We start from the raw sequence: 22455 nt of genomic DNA, 5'->3' as shown, positions 1-22455 counted from the left end.
AAAAATATTGATAAGCAAAACAAACACTGTGAGGGCAGGCAAAACTACCACTTTGCTCTATGCCCATAAACCTTGCATACCAGAATCAGGTAGGAAAAAATACCACTTTCCATCCTGACAAATAAAAAAATGACAGGGTCACCATGTTTGGTTGTTTTCCTGAAAATAATAAAACTTTGCAGATTTACTCTTAACCTGGACCGCCCAAAATCCCCTAATCCAAACCAAAACAACTGTATGCCTGACTTTTGCTTCTGTCTGAATATGTATTACATTTTTGAATGTGAAAAACATGTAGCATGAATTCAGGAACTTTGAAAATTTTAAAGTTTATTCCCTTTAATTTATTATGTATTTTTACTTGGCAAGCCAGTCATTTTGAAGTTGTAGTCTCTCACATTTGTTTACTCCTTTGTTATGTTTTACAGTCAAAACCGCATACATTTGGTCTATTTACATTTATTTTTACGATGGAATTATACTTTCTATGTATAATACCAGTCTTTTCTATTCCACCAAATAAAGCATTTTGCTTTATTATTTTCTTGTTCAATTGAAAAATCTATACCTCATCACTTTTAGAGGCTGTATGGTATTACCACCATAACATTTTCCATGGGCACCACTATGAAGAAATGGTTTTCCTGTCTCAGTTAATTTTCTGTACTTTCTTAATTATTTTAACTTTTAAGCAGTATCAATGAAACACCCATATTTTGAGATGCAAACTTCAACTTCTTATTTCTTCAAAACTTATCTCATCCTCTCTCTCCCTTAATACACCCCTCCTAGCCACTCCAGGCTGACGGGGTAACTCACTCACATAGAACAACTTTTCCCAACTCCATGTTTTTATTCACACCACCCAGTCTTTCATACATTCCAGAGCCCAGCTTAACTGAGTTCTTTTTCTCCTGAGGTATGCCCTGAGTAGCAGCCCATGGTAACCTTTGCATTTAATGTCATCAGAATATACTTTTTCAATGAGCATATTATTTATAGATTAATTATCTGTGTGTGTTCCTGTGTTATCTTTGCATCTATATTTTAAGTTCAAGGAGAAGGGTGACTTCTGACAACTTTAAAACAGAACTTTATTGAAAACACAAGACTCAAATAGACATCAACACACTAGAACAACAATCAGAAGGGTAGCTGGCTTACTTATGATGGCTCAGTTCACTCTAGCTGAAATACTAAGTGTCACAATTTAGACAAAAACACAAATATCAACAAATGTTCTGTCAGTTCTAATATTCATTTGGCATCAGAAGAATGATTCAGCTCATACAGAGTTGGGCAAAGTCAGTGCTAGCAATAAAGATGTACATTACAACACAACCGACTATGTAAATCAAAACATTATTCAAGGAATTGTTAACTCAGGAACATTAGGACAAAGGCAAGTGATTAATCATACTAATTTTACTGGCCTGCTTCAGGGTCATATTGATCATTTGTTTTGCTTTGCAGTTCCCTAGCAAACTCCTCAACTTCATGGAATGCAGAAATAAGTGGCTCAAGACTGAAATCATCATCAGTGAACAACACCATCTCCTTTTTGATATTGTTACCAATATTCTCAAACATTGCTAGAACAACTTGAATATTGTCATTTGTCTCTTTCCTGTTAAAAAGGCCCATAACTTCTGACATTGCTTCAGCACTGAGTAGTTCTTTTGTCATGACAGGATTTTCAGACAAATTCAGTAGTATTTTCAGAACATGAAACCTTGTTCTGGTATTGCCCATGGCTAGTAAGGAGAGAAATTCTGACATATACTTGGCAACCAGTGTGTGATAGTCAGTAGTTGTGGTGAGGTGTCTAATCATCCTTATTCCAGAAATTTGCTCAGGGGAATCTAAGCTATAAGAAAGGGTTTCTTCACACATTTGACATACATATGTCTGAATCATGTTTAGATTTGGATATGGTGGAGCCAAGCAAATCATGTTTTCCAAAAAACTTGTCCTAACTCGGGAGGAGGAATAATTGAGCAAGGTTTCAATAAGTGAGACAACACCTGAATCCCGAATGAAATCTTGGGTAAATTGAGAAGCACTTCTCATACCCATTGCGATTTTAGATATTTCATGAATAAAACGATCTCGGATTTTGTCCGTTAATAAAAGGAGTTCTTCAAACTCTTCAGAACCAATATTAAGCTCACACTGTATGCAGCTGCAGGACCAACTCTCAGGTTCTGCACTCTCTCTGGCCCTAAGATGTTCCCGAATTTCCCTGACTGACCTGTAGGATGGATCATATTGAAATGGGAACTCAGGATCAGGCTCATCAGGCTGAAGCAAAGATTCCTGCTCTTCCCCATCTGGGTTAAGTTCCATGTGCTTTGGCTTTCCTCCAAACATTTCAAAGAACATAGATGCTGCTTCTTTTGGAAATCTAAAGGGTATTGGAGATGGGAAGCCAACCCTACCCCATGGACCAGGCTTGAACTGAACAGTGACCTCTTCCCAGCTCTGGGGCCTGTGTGAAGCATCAGGCTCCTGCTCAAATGAACACCTAGACCTGCAAATGGCCCTGAACACAGGGCTAGGGTTTGGTTCAAAATGGGCCTCATCTCCTGCCCAGAACCAGGATCCCACTATGGGATCATCCTCCTCATCTACTGTCCTGGTCTCACAGTTGGTCCCATTGTCAGTCCTGTTATTGGCCTCATCTTTAGCTCCAAACCAGGACCCAAAAACTGCCTTTTCCTCATTGTCTGGCCTGGTCTCACAAGTTACAACAGTTCCAGTCTCATTAATAGCCTTCTCTTCAGACCAGAACCAGGACTCAACAATTATCTCATCATCCTCTGGATTGAATGCACAGAACGTTTCTGCTTCTACACTGACTTCTTTTGCAGCACAGGACCAGGACCCCAAAATGATTTCTTCTTCAGTCCTTGACCTGCTCTCTTCTATTGCCTGAGGCCCAACCTCTATACTGTTGTCTTTTTCAGCCCCAAACCATGACCCAACAGTGATTTCCTCTTCCTCAGTCACTGGCATGGACTCGAAACTGGCTCCTGCCTCCATACTGGCCTCTTTTTCAGCCCAGAACGAGGACCCAACAATGGCTTCCTCCTCTTTAGCCTCTGGACTGGATTTGTTACAAAACCCAGCCTCTTTCCTAATTATCTCTTTCCTGGCCCAGAACCAAGACCCAACAATAGCTTCCTCCTCAGCTGCCAGCCTGTCCTCTTCTCTAGCTTCAGCTGCTATCTTGAGCCTGTCCTTCTCCCCAGCCCAGAACCAAGAACCAATAATGTCCTCCTCCTCAGCATCTGGCCTGGATTCTTCTTTGTCTGTAGCCACTCTAATGGTTTCATCTCCTTTCCAGAACCAGGATGTGATCATGGTCTCCTCCTCGATCAGTGGGTTGGTCTCTTCTCCAGTCCCATCATCTATACTGACCTCTTCTGTAGCCCATAACCAGGGCCCTATAATGGTCTCTGGCTTTGTGTGTTTCCTGGACCAGAACGATGAATTAACAGTGTCCTGTTCCTCCTCTGACCTAGACTTCCACCTGCTTCCATTGGCAGTATATATGCAGGGGTCTTCTTCATCCCAGAAGTAAGACTCATTATTGATCTCTTCAGCCTCTGCCATAAATTTGCATCTGGCACCAGTTCCATACTTTATACTGACCTCTTCTGTGGTCCCAAACCAAGATGATATAATAACCTCCTCCTTGTCCTTCAGGGTAGACTTGTTGCTGACCTCAGTCCCCACACAAGCTTCTATTCCATTCCAGAACCATGACCCAATAATGGGTTCCTCCTCAGCCCCTGGCATGGTATCACAACTGACTTTAGCCCCAGAATCCATCTTGGCCTGGTTTCCAGCCCAAAACCAGGACCCAAATATTGACTCTTCATCTCCTGGCCTGGCTTCTCCAAACTCAGCCTCTGTATCAACCTCTTTTCCATCCCAGAACCAGGGACCAATGACCCCTTCTTCCTCAGACCTTAGCCTGGATGCACAGCTGGCTCTAATATCAACTTCCATATTGGCCCCATCACTGACCCAAAACCAAGACCCCAAAATGGTCTCTTCCTCAGCCTCTAGGTTGGTCTCTTCACTAATCCAGGAGCAGGAACCAGCAATGACATTTTCTTTATCATCTTCTAGCATAGATTTGGAGGTGGCCTCAGCCTCAGTTTCCATACTGGCCTTTTCCCCAGACCCAAGGATGAAATTGCCAATAGATTCCTCCTCAGTACTTGGTCTGTATTTACTGCTAGCATCAGTCCCTATACTGGCTTCTTCTTCAGTCCAGAACCAACTGCCAAAAATGGAATCATCCTCCACTTGAGAGCTGTACTTGACACTGGCCCCACCTACTATGCTGGATTCTTCTGCAGCCCAGAACCAGGTCCCAGTGAGGAACTCCTCTTTGGACCTGGCTTCTGGCTTGGCCCTGGCTCTGGCCTTAGTTTTGACCTTTTCCTTTGCCATTATTCTGGCCTTGGCCTCTTTCTTGAACTTGGGCCTTGACAAGTTACTAGCCTTTTCTCCAGGCCAGAACCAGGACTCTTTTTGGACTATATCTAAAGATCCAGATACAAAATCAATGGAAGCTTCTTGCTTGGTCCTGTGCCTGGCCCTGACATTGGCCCCTTTCCTGACTCTGGGTTTAGACCTGCATTTGCCCTCCTCTCTAGCCCAGAACCAGGAATTCACATTGTCCTCACATTCAGATCCAGAAATGGACTCAAAGACTTCTTTCTTGGACCTAAACCTGGACCTGTTATTGTTCTCTTCCTTGGGCATGGACCAGATATTAACCTTTTCTCTGGCCCAGAGCCAGGATGTCTTAATAGATTCATCCTCAGAGCCAGCACTGGACACATAAAACTCCCAGTTGGTATTGGGCCTAGACATGGCCTCTTCTTTGGCCTTGTGCCTGGATCTGGCATTGGCCTTTACCCTGTCTCTAGGATGAAACTTTGTACTGACCTCTTCTCCACTCCAGAACCAGGAATTCAAACAAGATCTGTCCACCCATCTGAAATCACAATTGTGAGAGATCTCTTGTTTGAATGTAGGCATGGGGCACCACCAGGATCCCACATTGGACTTTTCCTCTGACCCAAACAAAGGCTGTATTCCTAATTGGGACTTGACCTTGGTGACAGGAAAGGAATCAGTGTCCACACTGATCAGTTCCCTATCCATAGATAAGGTCTTCGTTTTAGCAACTGACTCAAACTCAGTACTGACCAGTGGCCAGGCTATGGAATTGGTCTGGGACACTACCTCTCTCTTCAACATCTCCTCACCATCATATTCAGTCATGGTCCATGAAGGGGCTTTATCTGTAGGCCTCACCCCAGGGATTACCTTGGCCTCATTCTTAGTATGCACCACACCTACTGCCATGGTTTCTGCTTTGGGCTTTGCCCCACCTACTACCATGACGTCAGATTTAGGCCTTACCCCAGGCATTACCTGTGCCTGGGTTCTAACCTTGGGTCTGACCACCAGTGGGACTTTATTCTTTCTTTCAGCCCGACCCCCAATCTCTTCTTCAGCCTTCTTTTCAGGCTTCTCCTGGGCAGCATGTTCAATCTCAGCCCCAGTCATGGTATAAGTTACAGAGGAGGCCCAGTTAAGTACCCTTACCTGTCTCAGCCTCTACCACAGATCTCTCACAGTTTTATATCTTCACACTATGATCTTCAGTTCAGGTGATATAGTTGAAAACAAGAGTTAGAGTCAATCACCAGTCCATCAATCAATCGATCTCCTTCCAAAGCCTAGCCTCAGTCAATACCACAAAGTGCATAGGTACAAGCAAGCTGCGGGATGATGGATGTTCCCAGGTAGAAGCAGACCTGTTGATGGTGGTGGTCAGCAGCAATCCAACACCACCAGAGCTGCCACTAGAGGTGGATCTAAGGAAAAAGAATGATACAGGGCTTTGAATCTCTTCTAATTGCATCACTCCATGCAGAGATTCACATGGAGAGACTGGACCTTGAATACTTAGTGGAACAGTTGGACCCACATGTTTTACCCCAGACTTTGCCACATTACTTTGCCTGCTATAAAACAGGTGTGAAACTGGTGAGTGTTGGCAATGGGAGAGGCTTAGGAGGCCCCAGATTACCCTAATCACTCTTGGGCCAGTGTTGATTTCCACTTCCCCACCCAAAGTTGTACCTACTTCACACCAACCTGCAAGGATGTGGTGCAATTTTCCCCTCCTTTCCTTGATTCCAGTGTCGTCAAGCCCTAAAGCAGCCTTGGAATAAGTAAAAATAAAGGAAAGAGTGGAGTTTGACTGTGAATAAATAAGAGGGCACTCTGACCCTGATGGAAGTATCTCTTACCACAAGAGTTCAATTTGTTGTTTCCTATCTCAATGTCCATGTTCTCAGGTTTTCTCTTCCCTTTCACAACCAATCCACACATACCCCAATATTCCTAATATCTATTGAAGGAAATGGAAAAGGGATGCTGTGGCAGTTGCAAATATAGCAGCAAGCAGGAGAGATGGAGGAGTTCCCATACCTGCTTGGATCAAAGACACTTGCCATGATCTTACTCTATAGTGTTCCCCTGATTTACCCACCTTCATGCCAACCTCCAGAGATTTGAACCAGTCTCCTCCTCTCCTTCCTTATAGAAGTGAGCAGCCTTAAAGGAAGTCTATGGACAGACACAAAGGCAAACCATTCAGGAAATAATGGTAGCAACTGAATGCTTGGTGGACAGACCAACAACAAAAAGTATCCATATTATCTTCTATCTTGTTGAAAACAAGAGTTAGAGGACCTGTTGAGAGAATATTCTCATTTAATTTAGGTCCTCTGTTTCAGGGTTCTGGATAACAGCTGCTTTTCACATTACACTCTGACCATTACATTACTCCCTTCTCCAGTTATGAGGATTCACCAGTAGGTGTTCACAGTACCTTGTACTGGTACTACAGAAGTTGGGTAAAGTACCCAGCATGTTACAGAAAACAGATTGTGCAGTGGCACTTGTAATTATGACTTCTGTCTCACCCTCACCTCCTAGTCCATCTTTTACTGCTACCAATTTTGAGTGAAGGTGAGGAAGAAAGGCAAGGGAAGGGCTTAGAAAGCTAGTACAAAGGGGAATTTTAGAAGGTATTCCTGGATGCCTGACCTGTTCTGGTCACAGTTAACTCCATTCAGATTTGTGTTTCCATTCAATGGCTGCTGCTCATGCCCTTCCCCCATACACCACCAGAGTCAGGTATCTTGTCCTGCGCTTCCTTTTTTTTCAACCCTCTCCTCTACAAATGCAACCTGTGGGATGAAACCGCCAGACCTACCACGAAGACTGAAAACTGTGTATCAACCGGGCACCTGTGGGAAGAGGCAGCACCCAGAGCACGAGGTCCAACAGGCCTCTTTCCAGAATTAGGGTCCGGGAGTAGCAGACGCCACCGCCCCCTTCCCCCCCCCCCCCCCCCGCCAGATGGACACACAACTCTGATGCTGCACCCCCTCCCAGCTCCAGCTCCGCCATTTCTCTTATAGCAGGTTCTCCCCCTCCCCCCACCCCGACAACTCTTTCGGGCACAGCACTGTCCAGGGCGGGTCATGGGCGCCTGGAAAGCTCGCTGCGGAGTGGCTGGCGCAGTTCGCTCCAGAGGATCTGAGGGAGCATCTCCCGCTAGCCCCCATGTCCTGGGCCCGGCCCGCACCGGTCACTGCCTCTCCTCGCCAGGGATCCCGCGGCGCTGCGCACCTCTGTCACGGACAGGGTACGACCGGGTCGCCTCCCCCTTGCCAGGCTGCCAGAGGCTGGGGTCCGGGCAGGCTGTAAGCCGGGCGACCGTGGGGGTCTCCCCCACCCCTCCCCACGACAACCCACTTGCCTTCACAGGCTCAAGGTGCAGGTCGTTATCCTCCCCCTCTTCTCGGAGCTCCTCACTTGGACTCCCACCACCTAGAGTGCGGTCAGAATCGCAAAAAGGCGTCCCACCCCCCGCGCTGCCGCACCAAATTGAGCAGGGCCTGCGCAGGATGCGGCAAGAACCGCTCTCAGCAAGGGTGTCTGGAAGGGGGCGGAGGGATACAGCACAAATGGGCTAGACGCCCCCTCCATGGCCCACCCTAGTTCCGACGGGGGGGGGGCGGGGCCAGGAGGTGCGCCAGCCTAAGGGGCGGACCTCTGCAGACCTCTGAGGCGACCACCCCCTCACTGATGGCACAGCAATAAAAGGGACCTGGGGACAATTGGTGTGTGGGGGGGGGCTAGGATCGCGAGGTCAGGGGTGGTGGTGGTGGTGATGGTGGCAGTGCTCTGCAGGCAGCAGCAGATGTATATCAACAGCCCCTATGTGTATGAGAACCCTCAGGCTGCTTGGTCTGCCCATGCGCTTCCCCTTTTGGCCTGCCCTCTTTCCGGAGGCTGATGAGCTAAGGTGGGAGGGGGCTCCCATGGAGGCCTCACCACTGTGCCTTTTCTAAAGGAAGCAGACCCAAACCCGAGAAAACCAACCATTGCTTTGTGCCCATTATTTCTACCACACAGTTATTTCTCCCCTCTTATTCAGACTGGTCACGTTTTGCCATTTTGCAGTCCCCAGAGTTGCCCAAGAAGGAGGGCCTTCCCTTGTAAGGACCCGCACTAGGTCATAGGATCTTTCAGGTCTGTTGCCCCATGGCCAGGTGTCAGGATAGTCCTGGCTACTTCTTCCACTGTCCTATCAAGTCTTCTCTTGCAGTCACATCCAAGCTCTCATTATCTTTGGCAATGTGGAAATGTGGCAGGGATTAGAACCAGCTTGGAACTCAGCCACTTGCCATGCACACCTATCTAGTTCCCCCAGACACTCTTTGGAGAGGGCCCCATCATGTACCTACTTCTCCAAGACAGAAGCCTGGTGGTTCTTAAATCCTCTGAGTCCCTTACCCCTGCATCCTTCCTCTAGTCTTGAGCTCTTCCTTTCTGTGCTCCATGGGGCAAACAGAGCAACTGAGCTTAAGCACAAATGTGGTTGAGCACAGACCTGTTGGCGCCCATTTTAAACCCTTTAAATTCAATTAAATGGCACTTTCACTGTGGTAGGCTGAATAAAGGTCCCTCAGTGATACCCACATCCTATTCTCCAGAACCTGTAAATATGTGATGTTACAGGGGAAAAAGAATTAAGGTTGCTGATGCAATTAAGATTGCTAATCAGCCGACTTCAAAAATAAGAATATGCTGGGGCTTCCTGGCCATTGTAATTGCAAGGGTACTTCAGATGTGCAAGATGTAGGCAGAAGAGTCAGTGTCATAGTGAAGTAGACTGATAAAGGTTTGGACAGGGCATTGCTGGCTTTGAAGATGAAACAAAGCCAAGGCCCAAGGAATGCAGGCAGCTCCCAGAAGCCAGAAAAGGCTAAAGAAACAGATTTTCCCAAGGGTTCCTCAGAAAAATGAAGTCCTGCTATCACCTTTAGTTTAGACCAGTGGGATCCTTTTTGTATTCCCAACATCCAGGACTGTAAGATAATGCATTTGTGTTATTTTAAGCTGCCAAGATGGTGGTAATGTGTTACAGCGGCAGTAGGAACCGAATTTATTCACCATCATGATAGTCCATTCTACTCGACTATGTTTATTTGGACCTCAACCCTTGGGAGGATCACTTTGGGGGCTCTTTTCTTACCACTATAACCACCCTCTCCAGCATTCCCCATCTCTATTTACTAAAGAAATATGTTTGCATCAGCTTTGAGGTTCATCTTGGAGAAAGTCCCTATATATTGAAAATCACTAATGTTCTTGAGAATGAAAAGAGAGCCATATTCTTACCACGAATTTTCATATATTTTCACTTCAGCTTTTACTTGTTTTTAACTATTTATTAAAATTCTGCAATATTTTGGTGATAAAAAAACATCTGTAGATGATTCTATACAGTATCTGGACTGACAATGGATGTCAATTATCAGAGGAGCGCTGCTTTTACTGTGCTGTTTAATGGCTTTAGCTGAATTGTGGATCACTTTTTTCTTTGCTCCATAGCATACTGTCTTGGCGGAATGCCAGGCTTGAAGAAGGGAATGAACTCTGCTGGGATCTGTGGGTGTGTGAATCTCTTTGCCTTCCTGAAGAAGTTTTCTTTCACTTTCTTAAAGTCTCTGGTGTCTTCCATTCATTCAATAAATATATATATATAACTACTTACTTTTCCTAGGCACTAGAGATACAGTGGAAACAAACATGAAAGATATCTCTGTTCTTGTGGAAGCTATATTTACTTGTAGTTTCTTTCTTATTCAATTTTTATCCTAAAATTTTATGGTCATACCAGCATAAAGTTGTCTGGTAATTCTCAAGGTGATTCAATATTGATTCTGAGTGGATATTTATTGACAATAGAGTGGATCTACCACAAGTCGACTGATTATACTGTGAGACTTTGAAAATTTGTTGGACAATTTGTTCTCAATTCATTTACAGAACAGGCCCTATTGCTGTTTAATACTTATCAAACTGAGAAAAGTCCTACTTTAAACTCTTTACGTGTTAGCACTTTATGTATATGTATCAGATAAGTTAAGTGTCATCTTTAATATCAGAGAGCCTATAAAAGATTGAAACAGGATGCTGAGCTATGTCCTTCTGGTTGCTAAAGTAATATTCTATTTACTTCCTTTTAAAGTAGATTACAACAGCCAGAGTTTCACTTCCCAGTATCTCCAACTAGCACCTGTGCAACACTGACTAGCCTTGAAATCTAAATGTCTGTAGTATAAGTGGTTGACATTGAGCTTTAATTGCCAAGGCATCTGGTTCAAAAGACATCCATTATACTATATATAGAAAACTTGAAATATTCCACCAAAAACTGGTTGAACTGATAAACGAATTCAGTAAAGGCTCAGGATGCAAGATCAATGTACAGAAATCTTGCATTTCTATACAGCAATAATGAAGCAGCAGAGACATTAAGAAAACAGCCCCATTTAAAACTGCACCAAGAATAACAAAATACCTAGGAATAAACCTAACCAACAAAGTAAAGGATGTGTACTCTGAGAACTATAAAACACTGGTGAAAGAAATTGAAGATGACACAAAGAAATTAAAAGACATTTCATGCTCGTGGATTGGAAGAACAAATATTGTTAAAATGTCTGTACCACCCAAAGCAATCTACACATTTAATGCAATCCTTATCAAAATCAACAGCATTTTTCACAGAATTGGAACAAACAATCCCAAGGTTTGTATGGGACCACAAAAAACTCCAAATAGCCAAAGCAGCCTTGAACAAGAAAAGCAAAGCTGAAGGAATCACAATTCCAGACTTCAACTTATATTACAAAGCTGTAGTGATCAAAACAATAAGGCACTGGGACAAAAACAGACACGTAGAGCAATAGAACAGAAAAGAAAACCCAGAAATGAACCCACAAGTATATGGTCAATTAATCTCTGACAAAGGAGGCAAGAATATCCAGTGGGAAAAAAATCTCTTCAACAAATGGTGTTGGGAAAACTGGACAGCAACATGCAAAAGACAGAAACTGGACCACTTTCTTGCATCATATATAAAAATAAATTCAAAATGGATTAAGGAGCTAAATTGGAGACCTGAAACCATTAAAATTCTAGAGGAAACACATAGTAACTTTTCTGACATTGGGTATAACCACTTTTTTCTAGATACCTCTCCTGAGGCAAGGGAAACAAAAGTAAAAACAAACTATTGGGACTACAGCAACATAAAAGCTTCTGCACAGCAAAGGAAACAATCAACAAAACTAAAAGACAACCTATGGAATGGGAGAAGACATTTGCAAATGGCATATCCAATAATGGGTTAGTATGCCATATAATACAGAGAACAGATACAACTCAAAATCCAAAACATAAATAATCCAATTAAAAATGGGCAGAATACATGAAGAGACATTTTCCAAAGAAGACACCCAGACGGCCAACACACACATGAAAAATGCTCACCATCACTCAACATCAGGGAAATGCAAATCAAAACTATAATGACATGTCACCTCACACCTGTCAGAATGGCTAAAATCAATAACACAGGAAACAACAAGTGTTGGCGAGAATGTGGAGAAAAAGGAACCCTCTTGTACTATTGGTGGGAATGCAAACTGGTGCAGCCACTGTGAAAAACAGTATGGAAGTTCCTCAAAAAGTTAAAAATAGAACTATGCGGGGCGTCCGACTTCAGCTCAGGTCATGATCTCAAAGTTGATCTGCATCGGGCTCTGTGCTGTCAGCTCAGAGTCTGGAACCTGCTTCAGATTCTGTGTCTCCCTCTCTATCTGCCCTCTTCCCCTCACGCTCTGTCTGTTTCTCTCTCAAAAATAAATAAATATTTAAAAAATTTTAAAAATAAAAATAAAAATAGAACTACCCTATAACTTGGCAATTGCATTACTAGGTATTTACCCAAATAATACAAAAACACTCATTTGTAGAGATACATGCACCCCTATGTTTATAGAAGCATTATTTACAATAGCCAAATTACAGAAGCAGCCCAGTGTCCATCAATTTATGAATGGATCAAGAAGATGTGGTATATATACAATGGAATATTATTCAGCCATAAAAAGATTGGAATCTTGCCATTTGCAATGACATGGATGGGGCTAAAGAGCACAATACTAAGTGAAATAAGTCAATCAGAGAAAGATAAATACCATATGATTTACTCATATGGGGAATTTAAGAAACAAAACAAATGAGCAAAGGGGAAAAAAAGAGACAGAGAAAGAGAAACCAAGAAACAGATTCTTAATTATAGAAAACAAAGTGATGGCTACCAGGAAGGAGGTAGGTGGGGAGATAAATTGAATAGGTGATAGGGATTAAGGAGTACACTTGTGATGAGCATTGTGTGATGTATGGAATTCCTGAATCACTAAATTTTACACCTGAAACTAATATTACACTGTATGTTAACTAACTGGAATTAAAAGTTAAAAAAAGACCACACACAAACACACACACACACACACACACACACACACACATAATTTATTGTCAAGTTGGCTGACATACAGTGTATACAGTGTGCTCTTAGTTTTGGGGGTAGATTCCCATGTTTTATTGCTTACATACAACACCCAGTGCTTATCCCAACAAGTGCCCTCCTCAATGCCCATCACCCATTTTTCCCTCTCTCCCACTCCCCCATCAACCCTCAGTTTGTTCTCTGTATTTCACAGTCTCTTATGGTTTGCGTCCCTCTCTGTTTGAAACTATGTTTCCCCTTCCCTTCCCCCCATGGTCTTCTGTTAAGTTTCTCAAGTTCCACATATGAGTGAAAACATATGATATCTGTCTTTCTCTGATTGACTTATTTCACTTAGCTTAATACCCTCCAGTTCTATCCACATTGTTGCAAATGGCAGGATTTCATACTTTCTCATTGCTAAGTAGTATTCCTTTGTGTATATAAACCACAATTTCTTTATCCATTCATCAGTTGATGGACATTTGGGCTCTTCCCATAATTTAGCTATTGTTGAGAGTGCTGCTATAAACATTGGGGTACAAGCGCCCCTATGTATCGGTACTCCTCTATCCCTTGGGCAAATTCCTAGCAGTGCTACTGCTGGGTCATAGGGTAGGTCTATTTTTAATTTTTTGAGGAACCTCCACACTGTTTTCCAGAGCTGTTGCACCAGTTTGCATTCCCACCAACAGTGCACAAGGGTTCCCGTTTCTCTGCATCCTCACCAACATCTGTTGTTTCCTGAGTTATTAATTTTAGCCACTCTTCCTGGTGTGAGGTGGCATCTCAATGTGGTTTTGATTTGTATTTCCCTGATGATAAGTGATGTTGAGCATCTTTTCATGTGCCTGCTGGCTATCTGGATGTCTTCAATGGAAAACTGTCTATTCATGAAAAGACACCCATCTTGAATAAACATATGGCTAGGTGTATGACCTACCTACGAGCAAAACAATCATAAAATGAACTGGGACACCCCATCCATGAAATTACTTTTCAGAACATCCTGGTTAACCTAAGTAACTGAGCTCTTAACTGATCCTCCTTTTTTCTTCCCCTGCCCTAAGTCCCACTTTTATGCTTTAAGTTAGCCAATAAGTAGTGAACTTGTGGAACCTAGGCTCCCCACCTTCAGAGCCTAATAAAGGAAGAGTCCTAGTTCTGTTCTGTCTCCTATACCCACCATATGCTTGGGACCTATGCCACAACTTAGAACAAAATAATCTCCCAAGCATAAAGCCAGGGATACAGAGGAAGCTGTGCCCCCAGCCCTACCCCTATTTTCCACATACACATGCATGTAAACTTTCAAACTAGCATATCCCTTGATTGTGCAGCTCAAATTATTTCCTCTTCTCTCTGTCAATCATTAGAGTCATAGAACTGTTTGTTTGTTTGTTTGTTTGTTTGTTTGTTTTTTGCCTATTAAAGAAAGATCCCAACCAAATAAATGGAGAGATATTCCATGTTCAAAGATAGGAAGACTCATTATCAAGATGTCAGTCCTTCCCAACCTGGTCTATAGATTCAATGCAATCCCAATCAAAACCCCAACAAGTTATTTTGTGGATATTCACAAACTGATACTGAAGTTTATATGAAGAGGCAAAAGACCCAGAATAGACAATTCAATATTGAAGGAGAAGAGAGTCAGAGGACTGATATTATCTGACTTCTAGAGTTACTGTGAAGTTACAGTAACCAAAATGGTATGATACTGACAAAATAGTAGACAGGGGCACCTGGGTGGCTCAGTCAGTTATGCATCTGACTCTTGATCTCGGCTCAGGTCATGATCTCACAGTTCATGAGTTCGAGCCCCACGTTGGGCTCTGCACGGACAGTGGTGAGCCTGCTTGGGATTCTCTTTCTCCCTCTCTCTCTCTGCCCCTCCCCTGCTCATGCTCTCTCTCTCTCTCTCTCAAAATAAATAAACATTAAAAAAATTAATAGAATTTTTTAAAAAAAAGAATAGACAAATACATCAATGGAATAGAGAGTCCAGAAATATACTGACATAAATACAGTCAATTAATCTTTGACAAAGGAGCAAAGGCAATATAATGGAGTAAAGGTGGTGTATTCAACAAATGGTGCTGGAAGAAATGAGCATCCAACTGCAAGAAACCTAATTTAAACACAGACCTTACACCTTCCAACAATTAACTCAAAACATCACAGAGCTAAATATTAAACGCAAAACTATAAAACTCCTAGAAGATAACATAGGAGAAAACTTGATGACCTTAAGTGTAATGATGACTTTTTAAAATAGCTTTATTGAGATATAACTGACCCATTAAAAACTGCATATATTTAACATATACAATTTGATAAGTTTGAACATACGCATACTCTCATGAAACCATCATCACAACATATTTACCACTTGCAAAAGTTTACTTGTGCCCCGTTGTTGTTGTTGTTGTTGTTGCTGCTGCTGTAGTTGTAAGAACACATAACACAAGATCTACCTTAACTAAATTTTAAGTGCATAATACTGTATTGTTAAGTATGGGCATTATGATGTACAGATCTCTAGGATGTATTCATTGTGCATAACTGAAGCTTTATACCTGTCCAACAATTCCTCATTTCTTCCTCCCCCCAACCCTTGGCAACCACCACTCAAATAGAGTGGGCAATTTTAGATACCACACATATATGGACTATATCACAATCATGATGTGGAATCATGTAGTATTTGTCCTTCTGTTACTGCCTAATTTAACTTAGCATAATGTCCTACAGGTTCATCCATGCTGTCTCAAATAACAGGATTTCCTTCTTTTTTAAGGCTAAATAATATTCAATTCTATATATACCACAATTTCTTTGTCCATTTGTCAATGGACACTTGGGTTGTTTCCTTATCTTGGATATTGTGAATAATGGTGAAATAAATATGAGAGAGCAAAAATCCCTTTGAGATCCTGATTTCAATTTTCTTGGATATATGTATACTCAGACATGGAATTGCTGGTGTATTCTATAGTGGCTGCACCAGGTTATATACACCATTTTAAATTCCCACCAACAATGCATAAGTATTCCAATTCCTTCAAATCCTTGCTAACACTTGTGATTTTCTTTTTTGATAACAGCCATCCTAATAGGTATGAGGTAATATCTCATTTTGGTTTTGATTTGCATTTCTGTACTGGTTAGCGATGTTGGGCACCTATTCATATACCTGATGGCCATTTGTATGTATTCTTTAGAGAAATGTCTATTCAAGCCCTTTGCCTATTTTTCATACTTCATTTATTTGCTAATGAGTTGTGGGAATTCTTTATATATTTTGGGTATTGGCCGCCCATTTTCTCTCATTCTGTAGTTTGCATTTTCATTCTGTTGATTATTTCCTTTAAGGTACATAAGTTTCTTTTAGATGCATAAGTTTTTCTTTTTTTTTTTTAGTTTGTGTAATCTCATTTGTCTATTCTGACTTTTGTTGCCTGTGGCTTCAGTGCTATATCCAAGAGAGCACTTCCAAGACCAATATCAAGAAGACTTCCCCCTATGCTTTTGTATAGGACTTTTACAGTTTCAGGTCACATGTTTAAGTCTTTAATCCAACTTGAGTTGATGTTTGTGTATGTTAGGACTCTAACACATCTTTTTTGAGGACATAATTCGACCCATAACAAATGATAAAAACTTTTGAAATAGTGGTAATGGATGTATAACTGTGCATGTAATTAATGCCACTTAATTGTTCACTTAAAAATGTAAAATTTTATGCCACATATATTTTACCTTAATAAAAAAAAAGATATCACACCTTGTCTTCTCTCCTCAGACCCCAGTTACTTTCCTATCTCAGCTGGTGACCTTGTTTATCCCATTGAACAAATGAAAGCAAATTGAAGAGAACTTCCACAAACTCCTACCACCATGCCTACTCACCACTTGCATCTGTGCCCATAAATTCTGCCTCTTCTAATGTTTTGTGAATGAACTGGCCATGCTCCTATCTAAAGCCAGCCTCTAAATGTATCCACTGGATGATGCCCCATCTCTTCTATTCAAGGTCATTGTTCCAAAATTTTCTTCTCTCTCTCCTTTATCATAAACATTTCCCTTTCTAGAAAGTGAAATGTCCCCATCAACAAACATACTGTACTATCTCCTACCTTAAAAGCAAAATTCTTCCTTTACCTCACATCATTCTATAGCCACTACCCCTTTTTTTTTGCTGCAAAATTCTTCAGAATAGTGGTTTGTAGTTAGCATATTGACACTGTCTCCTCATTTTTTTTTGATATGACTCTATTCTTTCATTTCCAACATCCAATGAACTTTCATTGCTCCATTGAAACTGCTCATCAAGAATGCTAATGATCTCTATGTTGGTAAATCCAATAATCAATCCTCAATCCTCATCTTGATCTATCATCCAAGTGACCATATAATTTATCATTCAAATAAACACTTCTGAGAGTAAAAAGGGTGTTAACAAATACAAAAGCCATAAACTGGGATTGTCTTGGGAAAATAGGGATATTTGGTCACCTTACCTATCAGCTATGTTGGGCAAGGTTAAAAACTCCCTTTTTGAAATATCTTTACTTAGCTTCCAGGATATTATATTCTCCTGGTTTTTCTCCTACTTTAGTGGCTACTCCTGACTGCATATTTTTAGCTTTCTTTTTTTTGTTGTTGCTTTTGCTAGTTCATTGTCATCCTCTGTATCTCAATATTGTAATGTCCTAGAGCTCAATCCTTGGACCTATTCCCTTACTACATACACTATCTATATTCCTTAGTGATCTCATTAAGTCTCATGGCTTTAAATACCATCTGGGGGCGCCTGGGTGGCTTAGTCGGTTAAGTGTCTGACTCTTGATTTCTGCTCAACTCATGATTTCATGATTCATGAGATGAAGCCCTACATCGGGCTCTGTGCTGTCAGCGTGGAGCCTGTTTGGGATTCTCTCTCTCTCTCTGATTCTTTCTGCCCCTCCCCTGCTCTGTCTTTGACTCTTATCTCTCTCAAAATAAACAAAGTTAAAGAAAAAGAAATAAAGACCATCTGTACCTTGATGACTCTCAAATTTCTCTCTAATCTGATCTCTCTCAAAAACTTTTCATCTCCATGTGTATATATAAAAGGCATCTCAAATTCAATGTGTCATAACCTGAGCTCCTGACCTTCCCCCAAAACCTTCTCCTCCCAGTCTTCACCCATCTCAATAAATGATATCTTTACTCACTCAGTTGTTCAGCTTCAGAATCACCAATTCCTCTTTTTCTCTTACTTTATATTAAATCCATCCACAACATCCATTGGCTCTACCTCCAAAATATATGCCAAAGATGGATATTTATCACCATATCCACAGCTAACAACTTAGTCCAAACCACTTCCATATATTACCTAGACCACTGCAATTGCTTCCTAACTCCAAAATTTTCACCGTTTTCATTCTTATTTCCGTAGGGTCCATTCTCTTCACACTAGCCAGGCTTATCCTTAAAAAAACATGTCATATTGGGGCACCTGGGTGGCTGTCGGTTGTGCGTCCAACTTCGGCTCAGGTCATTATCTCACGGTTTGAGCCCTGTGTCAGGCTCTGTACTGACAGCTCAGAGCCTGCAGCCTGTTTCAGATTCTGTGTCTCCCTCTCTGTCCCTCCCCGAATCACTCTCTTTTTCTCTCTCAAAAATAAACATTAAAACTTAAAAAAAAAACAACATAAGTCATATCATGCTGAGCCCCTTGTCAAAATTCTCTAATGGGTCTCCATAACCCTTAGAATAATATCCAACCTTCTTTCCATGGCTTACAATATCTCACAAGATCTGGTCCCTGGCTACCACTCTAAACTCATGTTCAACCATTCTTCCATTGATTGCTCCATTTGAGCTACACTAGCCTCCTTGTTGTTTCCTGAAAAAACCAAGCATATCCCTACCCAAGGGGCTCTGCATTTGTTGTTTCCCAGTGCTTATAATACTTTCCCCTAAGATAAGTTTCATGGTCCATTCTCTCATTTCATTCAGGTAGTTGCTTGGAGAGAATTTCTCTGATTATCTGATCTAAAATAGTATTGCCCCTTCAAATATCCTTTATCCTCATACTTTGTTTTATTTTTATGCATAGCATTTATCACTATTTAATATTATAATGTATATTTTATATATTGACTTTCTTATTATCTGTTTCCTTCCATTCTTATATGTAAGCTCCATGAGTATGGCACTTTATCTTATTCTATGCTATATTCCCTAGAAACAGGGCCTGGCACACAATAGACTGTTCAATAAATATATGCTGAGTATATAAATGTCTCTGGATCTCTGAGGTGCTTTTTTGTTGGTGATTATGTAAATCAGATCAGTTTGCACCATAATTTAAAATCTGAGGAGAGTTATTATGCTTTATGCTTCTATTATTGACCAAATAGACTAAGAAGCACCCCACTAAAAATATTTAGACTATTTTGTTGGGAGATAATATTTTGTGTAAGTTAAGGTGAAAGTGTCACACCCAGTGTTTTTTTTCCACTATTCTGCCAACTAAAACAGGTGGAAAGCTCATGTGTATACTTCCAAACTGGAAAATAATACTAAAAAAAAGTTGTAGGTTTGCTAAGATTTATACAGTTTAGAATTTTTTTTATTTTAAATTTTTTTTTTCAACGTTTTTTATTTTTATTTTTGGGACAGAGAGAGACAGAGCATGAACGGGGGAGGGGCAGAGAGAGAGAGGGAGACACAGAATCGGAAACAGGCTCCAGGCTCCGAGCCATCAGCCCAGAGCCTGACGCGGGGCTCAAACTCGCGGACCGGACCGCGAGATCGTGACCTGGCTGAAGTCGGACGCTTAACCGACTGCGCCACCCAGGCGCCCCAGTATACAGTTTAGAATTTTAATAAAGCTTTCACAAAATTCAATACATTTACCATAAGGATGAAGCTTCTTTTTTCTTAAGCTGATGTAAGATATTGAGCCAATAAATAGAAGTTTGAGTATGTATTAGTTTGGTGGGGCTACCATAATAAAATACTACAGACTGGGCGGCTTAAACAACAGAAATTTATTTTCTCACAGTTCTGGATGCTAGAAGTCCAAGATTGAGGTGTCAGCACGTTTTAGTTCTCCTGAGGGCTCTTTCTTGGCTTTCAATAAATACCTTATTGCTATGTCCTCACATGGTCTTTCCTCTGTGTGCATGCATGTCTGGTGTCTCTCTGTGTGTTCAAATCTACTTTTTATAAGGACACCAGTCAGAATGGGTTAGGCCCCAGTCCAATAGCCTCATTTTAATTTAATCACCTATTTGAATGCCCTGTATCCAAATATAATCACATTCTAAGATACCAGAGTTTAAGGCTTCAATATATGAATTTGGGGACAGCTCATGGGAAAAAGAGTGTTAAAATGAACCCTTATCATATTTTAGGAACTCTATCACAGGACATGTTTCCAAGTTGTCCTATCATTCATGGTGAGGTGAAACTTACAGTGGCCAAATTTCACTTTGTTATGGAAATCTGGGGAGTCTGACACTCATCTATGTTTTACTTATTATAAAATACCCTTTACGAATTCATGGATGGTGACATGGTGATGATTGGTTGGAAGTCTACAAAAGATGTCCATAAAATGCCCCAAACTCAAGGTATATGAGTAGCCTGCTTTACCACAGCATTTATTTCCCATCTGGAACTTGCTTTACTGTTTCTGTGACTACTGCCTTTACTGTAAGTGGTGTGGCAGGCTGAATAATGCCCCCCCCCCAAATATGTCAATGTCCTGATGGCTGAAACCTATCAGTATGTTATTTTACAGGGCAAAAAGCTACTTTGCTAATGTAATTAAGTTAAGGCTCTTGAGATGGGAAGATTATCCTGGATTATGCAGATAGACCCAATGTAAGTGCAGGATCCTTAAAACAGAGACAAGAAGGTGAAAGACAGAAGACAGAGATAGGGCAATGGCATCAAAGGTTAAAGTGGTGCAAGGAAAGAGCCATGAGTCAAGGAATGCAGGCAGACTATAATGTTCAAAAAAGGCAAGGAAGGGGTGCCTGGGTGGCTCAGCCAGTTAAGCATCTGACTCTTGATTTTGGCTCAGGTCATGATCTCACAGTTCATGGAATCAAGCCCTGTGCCAGGCTCTGCACTGAGAGCACAGAGAATACTTGGGATTCTCTCTCTCACTCTCTATGTGTTTCTCTCACCTCACACTCTCTCTCTCTCTCTCAAAATAAACATTTTTAAAAAGGCAAGGAAACAGATTCTCCTCTCACAACCTCAGCCCTGTTGATACCTTCACTTTAGCCTAGTAAGACTAATTTTGGAATTTTGACTTACAGAACACTGACGTAATAAATTCATGTTGTTTTCAGCAACAATATTTGTAGTAACTTGTTACGGGAGCAATAAAAAACTAAGAAACTCAGTCAAAGACTTAGAAGGGACAAAGTACATTTTATATTGAAAATGAAGGGCCAATTCACTAAGAAGATGTGACAATTATGAACATATGCACAAAACATCAGATTTCCAAATATATTAACAAATTACAAAATTGACAGGAGAAATGGACAGTTTAAAAGTAATGGTTAAAGGCATCAGTAACCCCACATTCAGTAATGGATAGAAAACCAGACAGAGGATCAATAAAGAAACAGAGGACTTAAGTAATACTATTGACCAATTGGATCTAATAGAAATATACAAAACATGCCATCCAATAACAGCAGAATACACATTTTTCACAAGTACACATGGAATATTCTCCAGAATAGACCATATGTTATATCACAAAAGAGTCTTAATATTTTTAAAAAGGATGAAATCATACAAAGTTGGATGCTTAACTGACTGAGCCACCCAGACACTCCTATAAAGTACCATTTCTGATCACACTGGAATGAAACTAAAGACCAATAATGGAAGGAAAATTGTAAACTTGGTAAATATGTGAAAATTAAATAATACACTCTTCAACAACCAACAGGCCAAAGAAGAAATCACAAAGGAAATTAGAAAATAACAGAAAGTGAAAGTTAAAACATACCTATACCTATGGGATGCAGCAAAAGCAGTAATATACTACTAATTACTTACATTAAAAACAGATCTCAAACCAACAACTAAACCATATACCTTAAAGGAATTAGAAAAAGAATAGCAAATGAAACCCAGAGTCAAAAGATGAAAGAAAGTAATAAACATAGAGGATAGGAGAATAATAAAGAAAATCAATGAAACCAAAACTTAGTTCTTCAAAAGATCAAAAAACTTGACAAACTTGTGGCTAGATTAACTAAGATAAAAAGAGAGAAGACTCAAATTACTAAAATCAAAAATGAAAATGGAAACCTTGCCAATTTCACAGAAATAAAAAGCATTATAAAGGGATACAATAAACAATTGTAAACTAAACAAATAGAATAACCTAGGGGAAATTAAAATACTCATACAAACACACAACTTAGAAGACTGAATCATGAAAAAATATAAAA

At 40.9% G+C, this 22455-nt stretch overlaps 1 protein-coding gene across 5 annotated transcripts in view; it reads right to left on the bottom strand.

The window, feature by feature from the left end:
• Positions 1–1077: 1077 nt before the first annotated feature.
• GPRASP1 (G protein-coupled receptor associated sorting protein 1) overlaps positions 1078–22455 on the bottom strand; it is a 42623-nt gene continuing 21245 nt past the window's right edge. For 4 of the 5 annotated variants that reach the window (XM_058712678.1, XM_058712675.1, XM_058712676.1 and 1 more), the window contains 2 exons: positions 6584–6660; positions 1078–5903 (listed from right to left, as the gene is read on the bottom strand). In XM_058712678.1, the coding sequence (XP_058568661.1) occupies positions 1426–5592 (4167 nt within the window). In that variant the 5' untranslated portion in view covers positions 5593–5903; positions 6584–6660 and the 3' untranslated portion in view covers positions 1078–1425. Of the gene's footprint in view, positions 5904–6583; positions 7416–22455 lie in introns of those variants that run through there. The other variant, XM_058712679.1, reaches the window with a different exon arrangement.

The sequence above is a fragment of the Neofelis nebulosa genome, chromosome X (genome assembly GCF_028018385.1).
Source record: "Neofelis nebulosa isolate mNeoNeb1 chromosome X, mNeoNeb1.pri, whole genome shotgun sequence".
NCBI classification, from domain to species: domain Eukaryota; kingdom Metazoa; phylum Chordata; class Mammalia; order Carnivora; family Felidae; genus Neofelis; species Neofelis nebulosa.
This window is presented reverse-complemented; position numbering and strand designations above follow the sequence as displayed.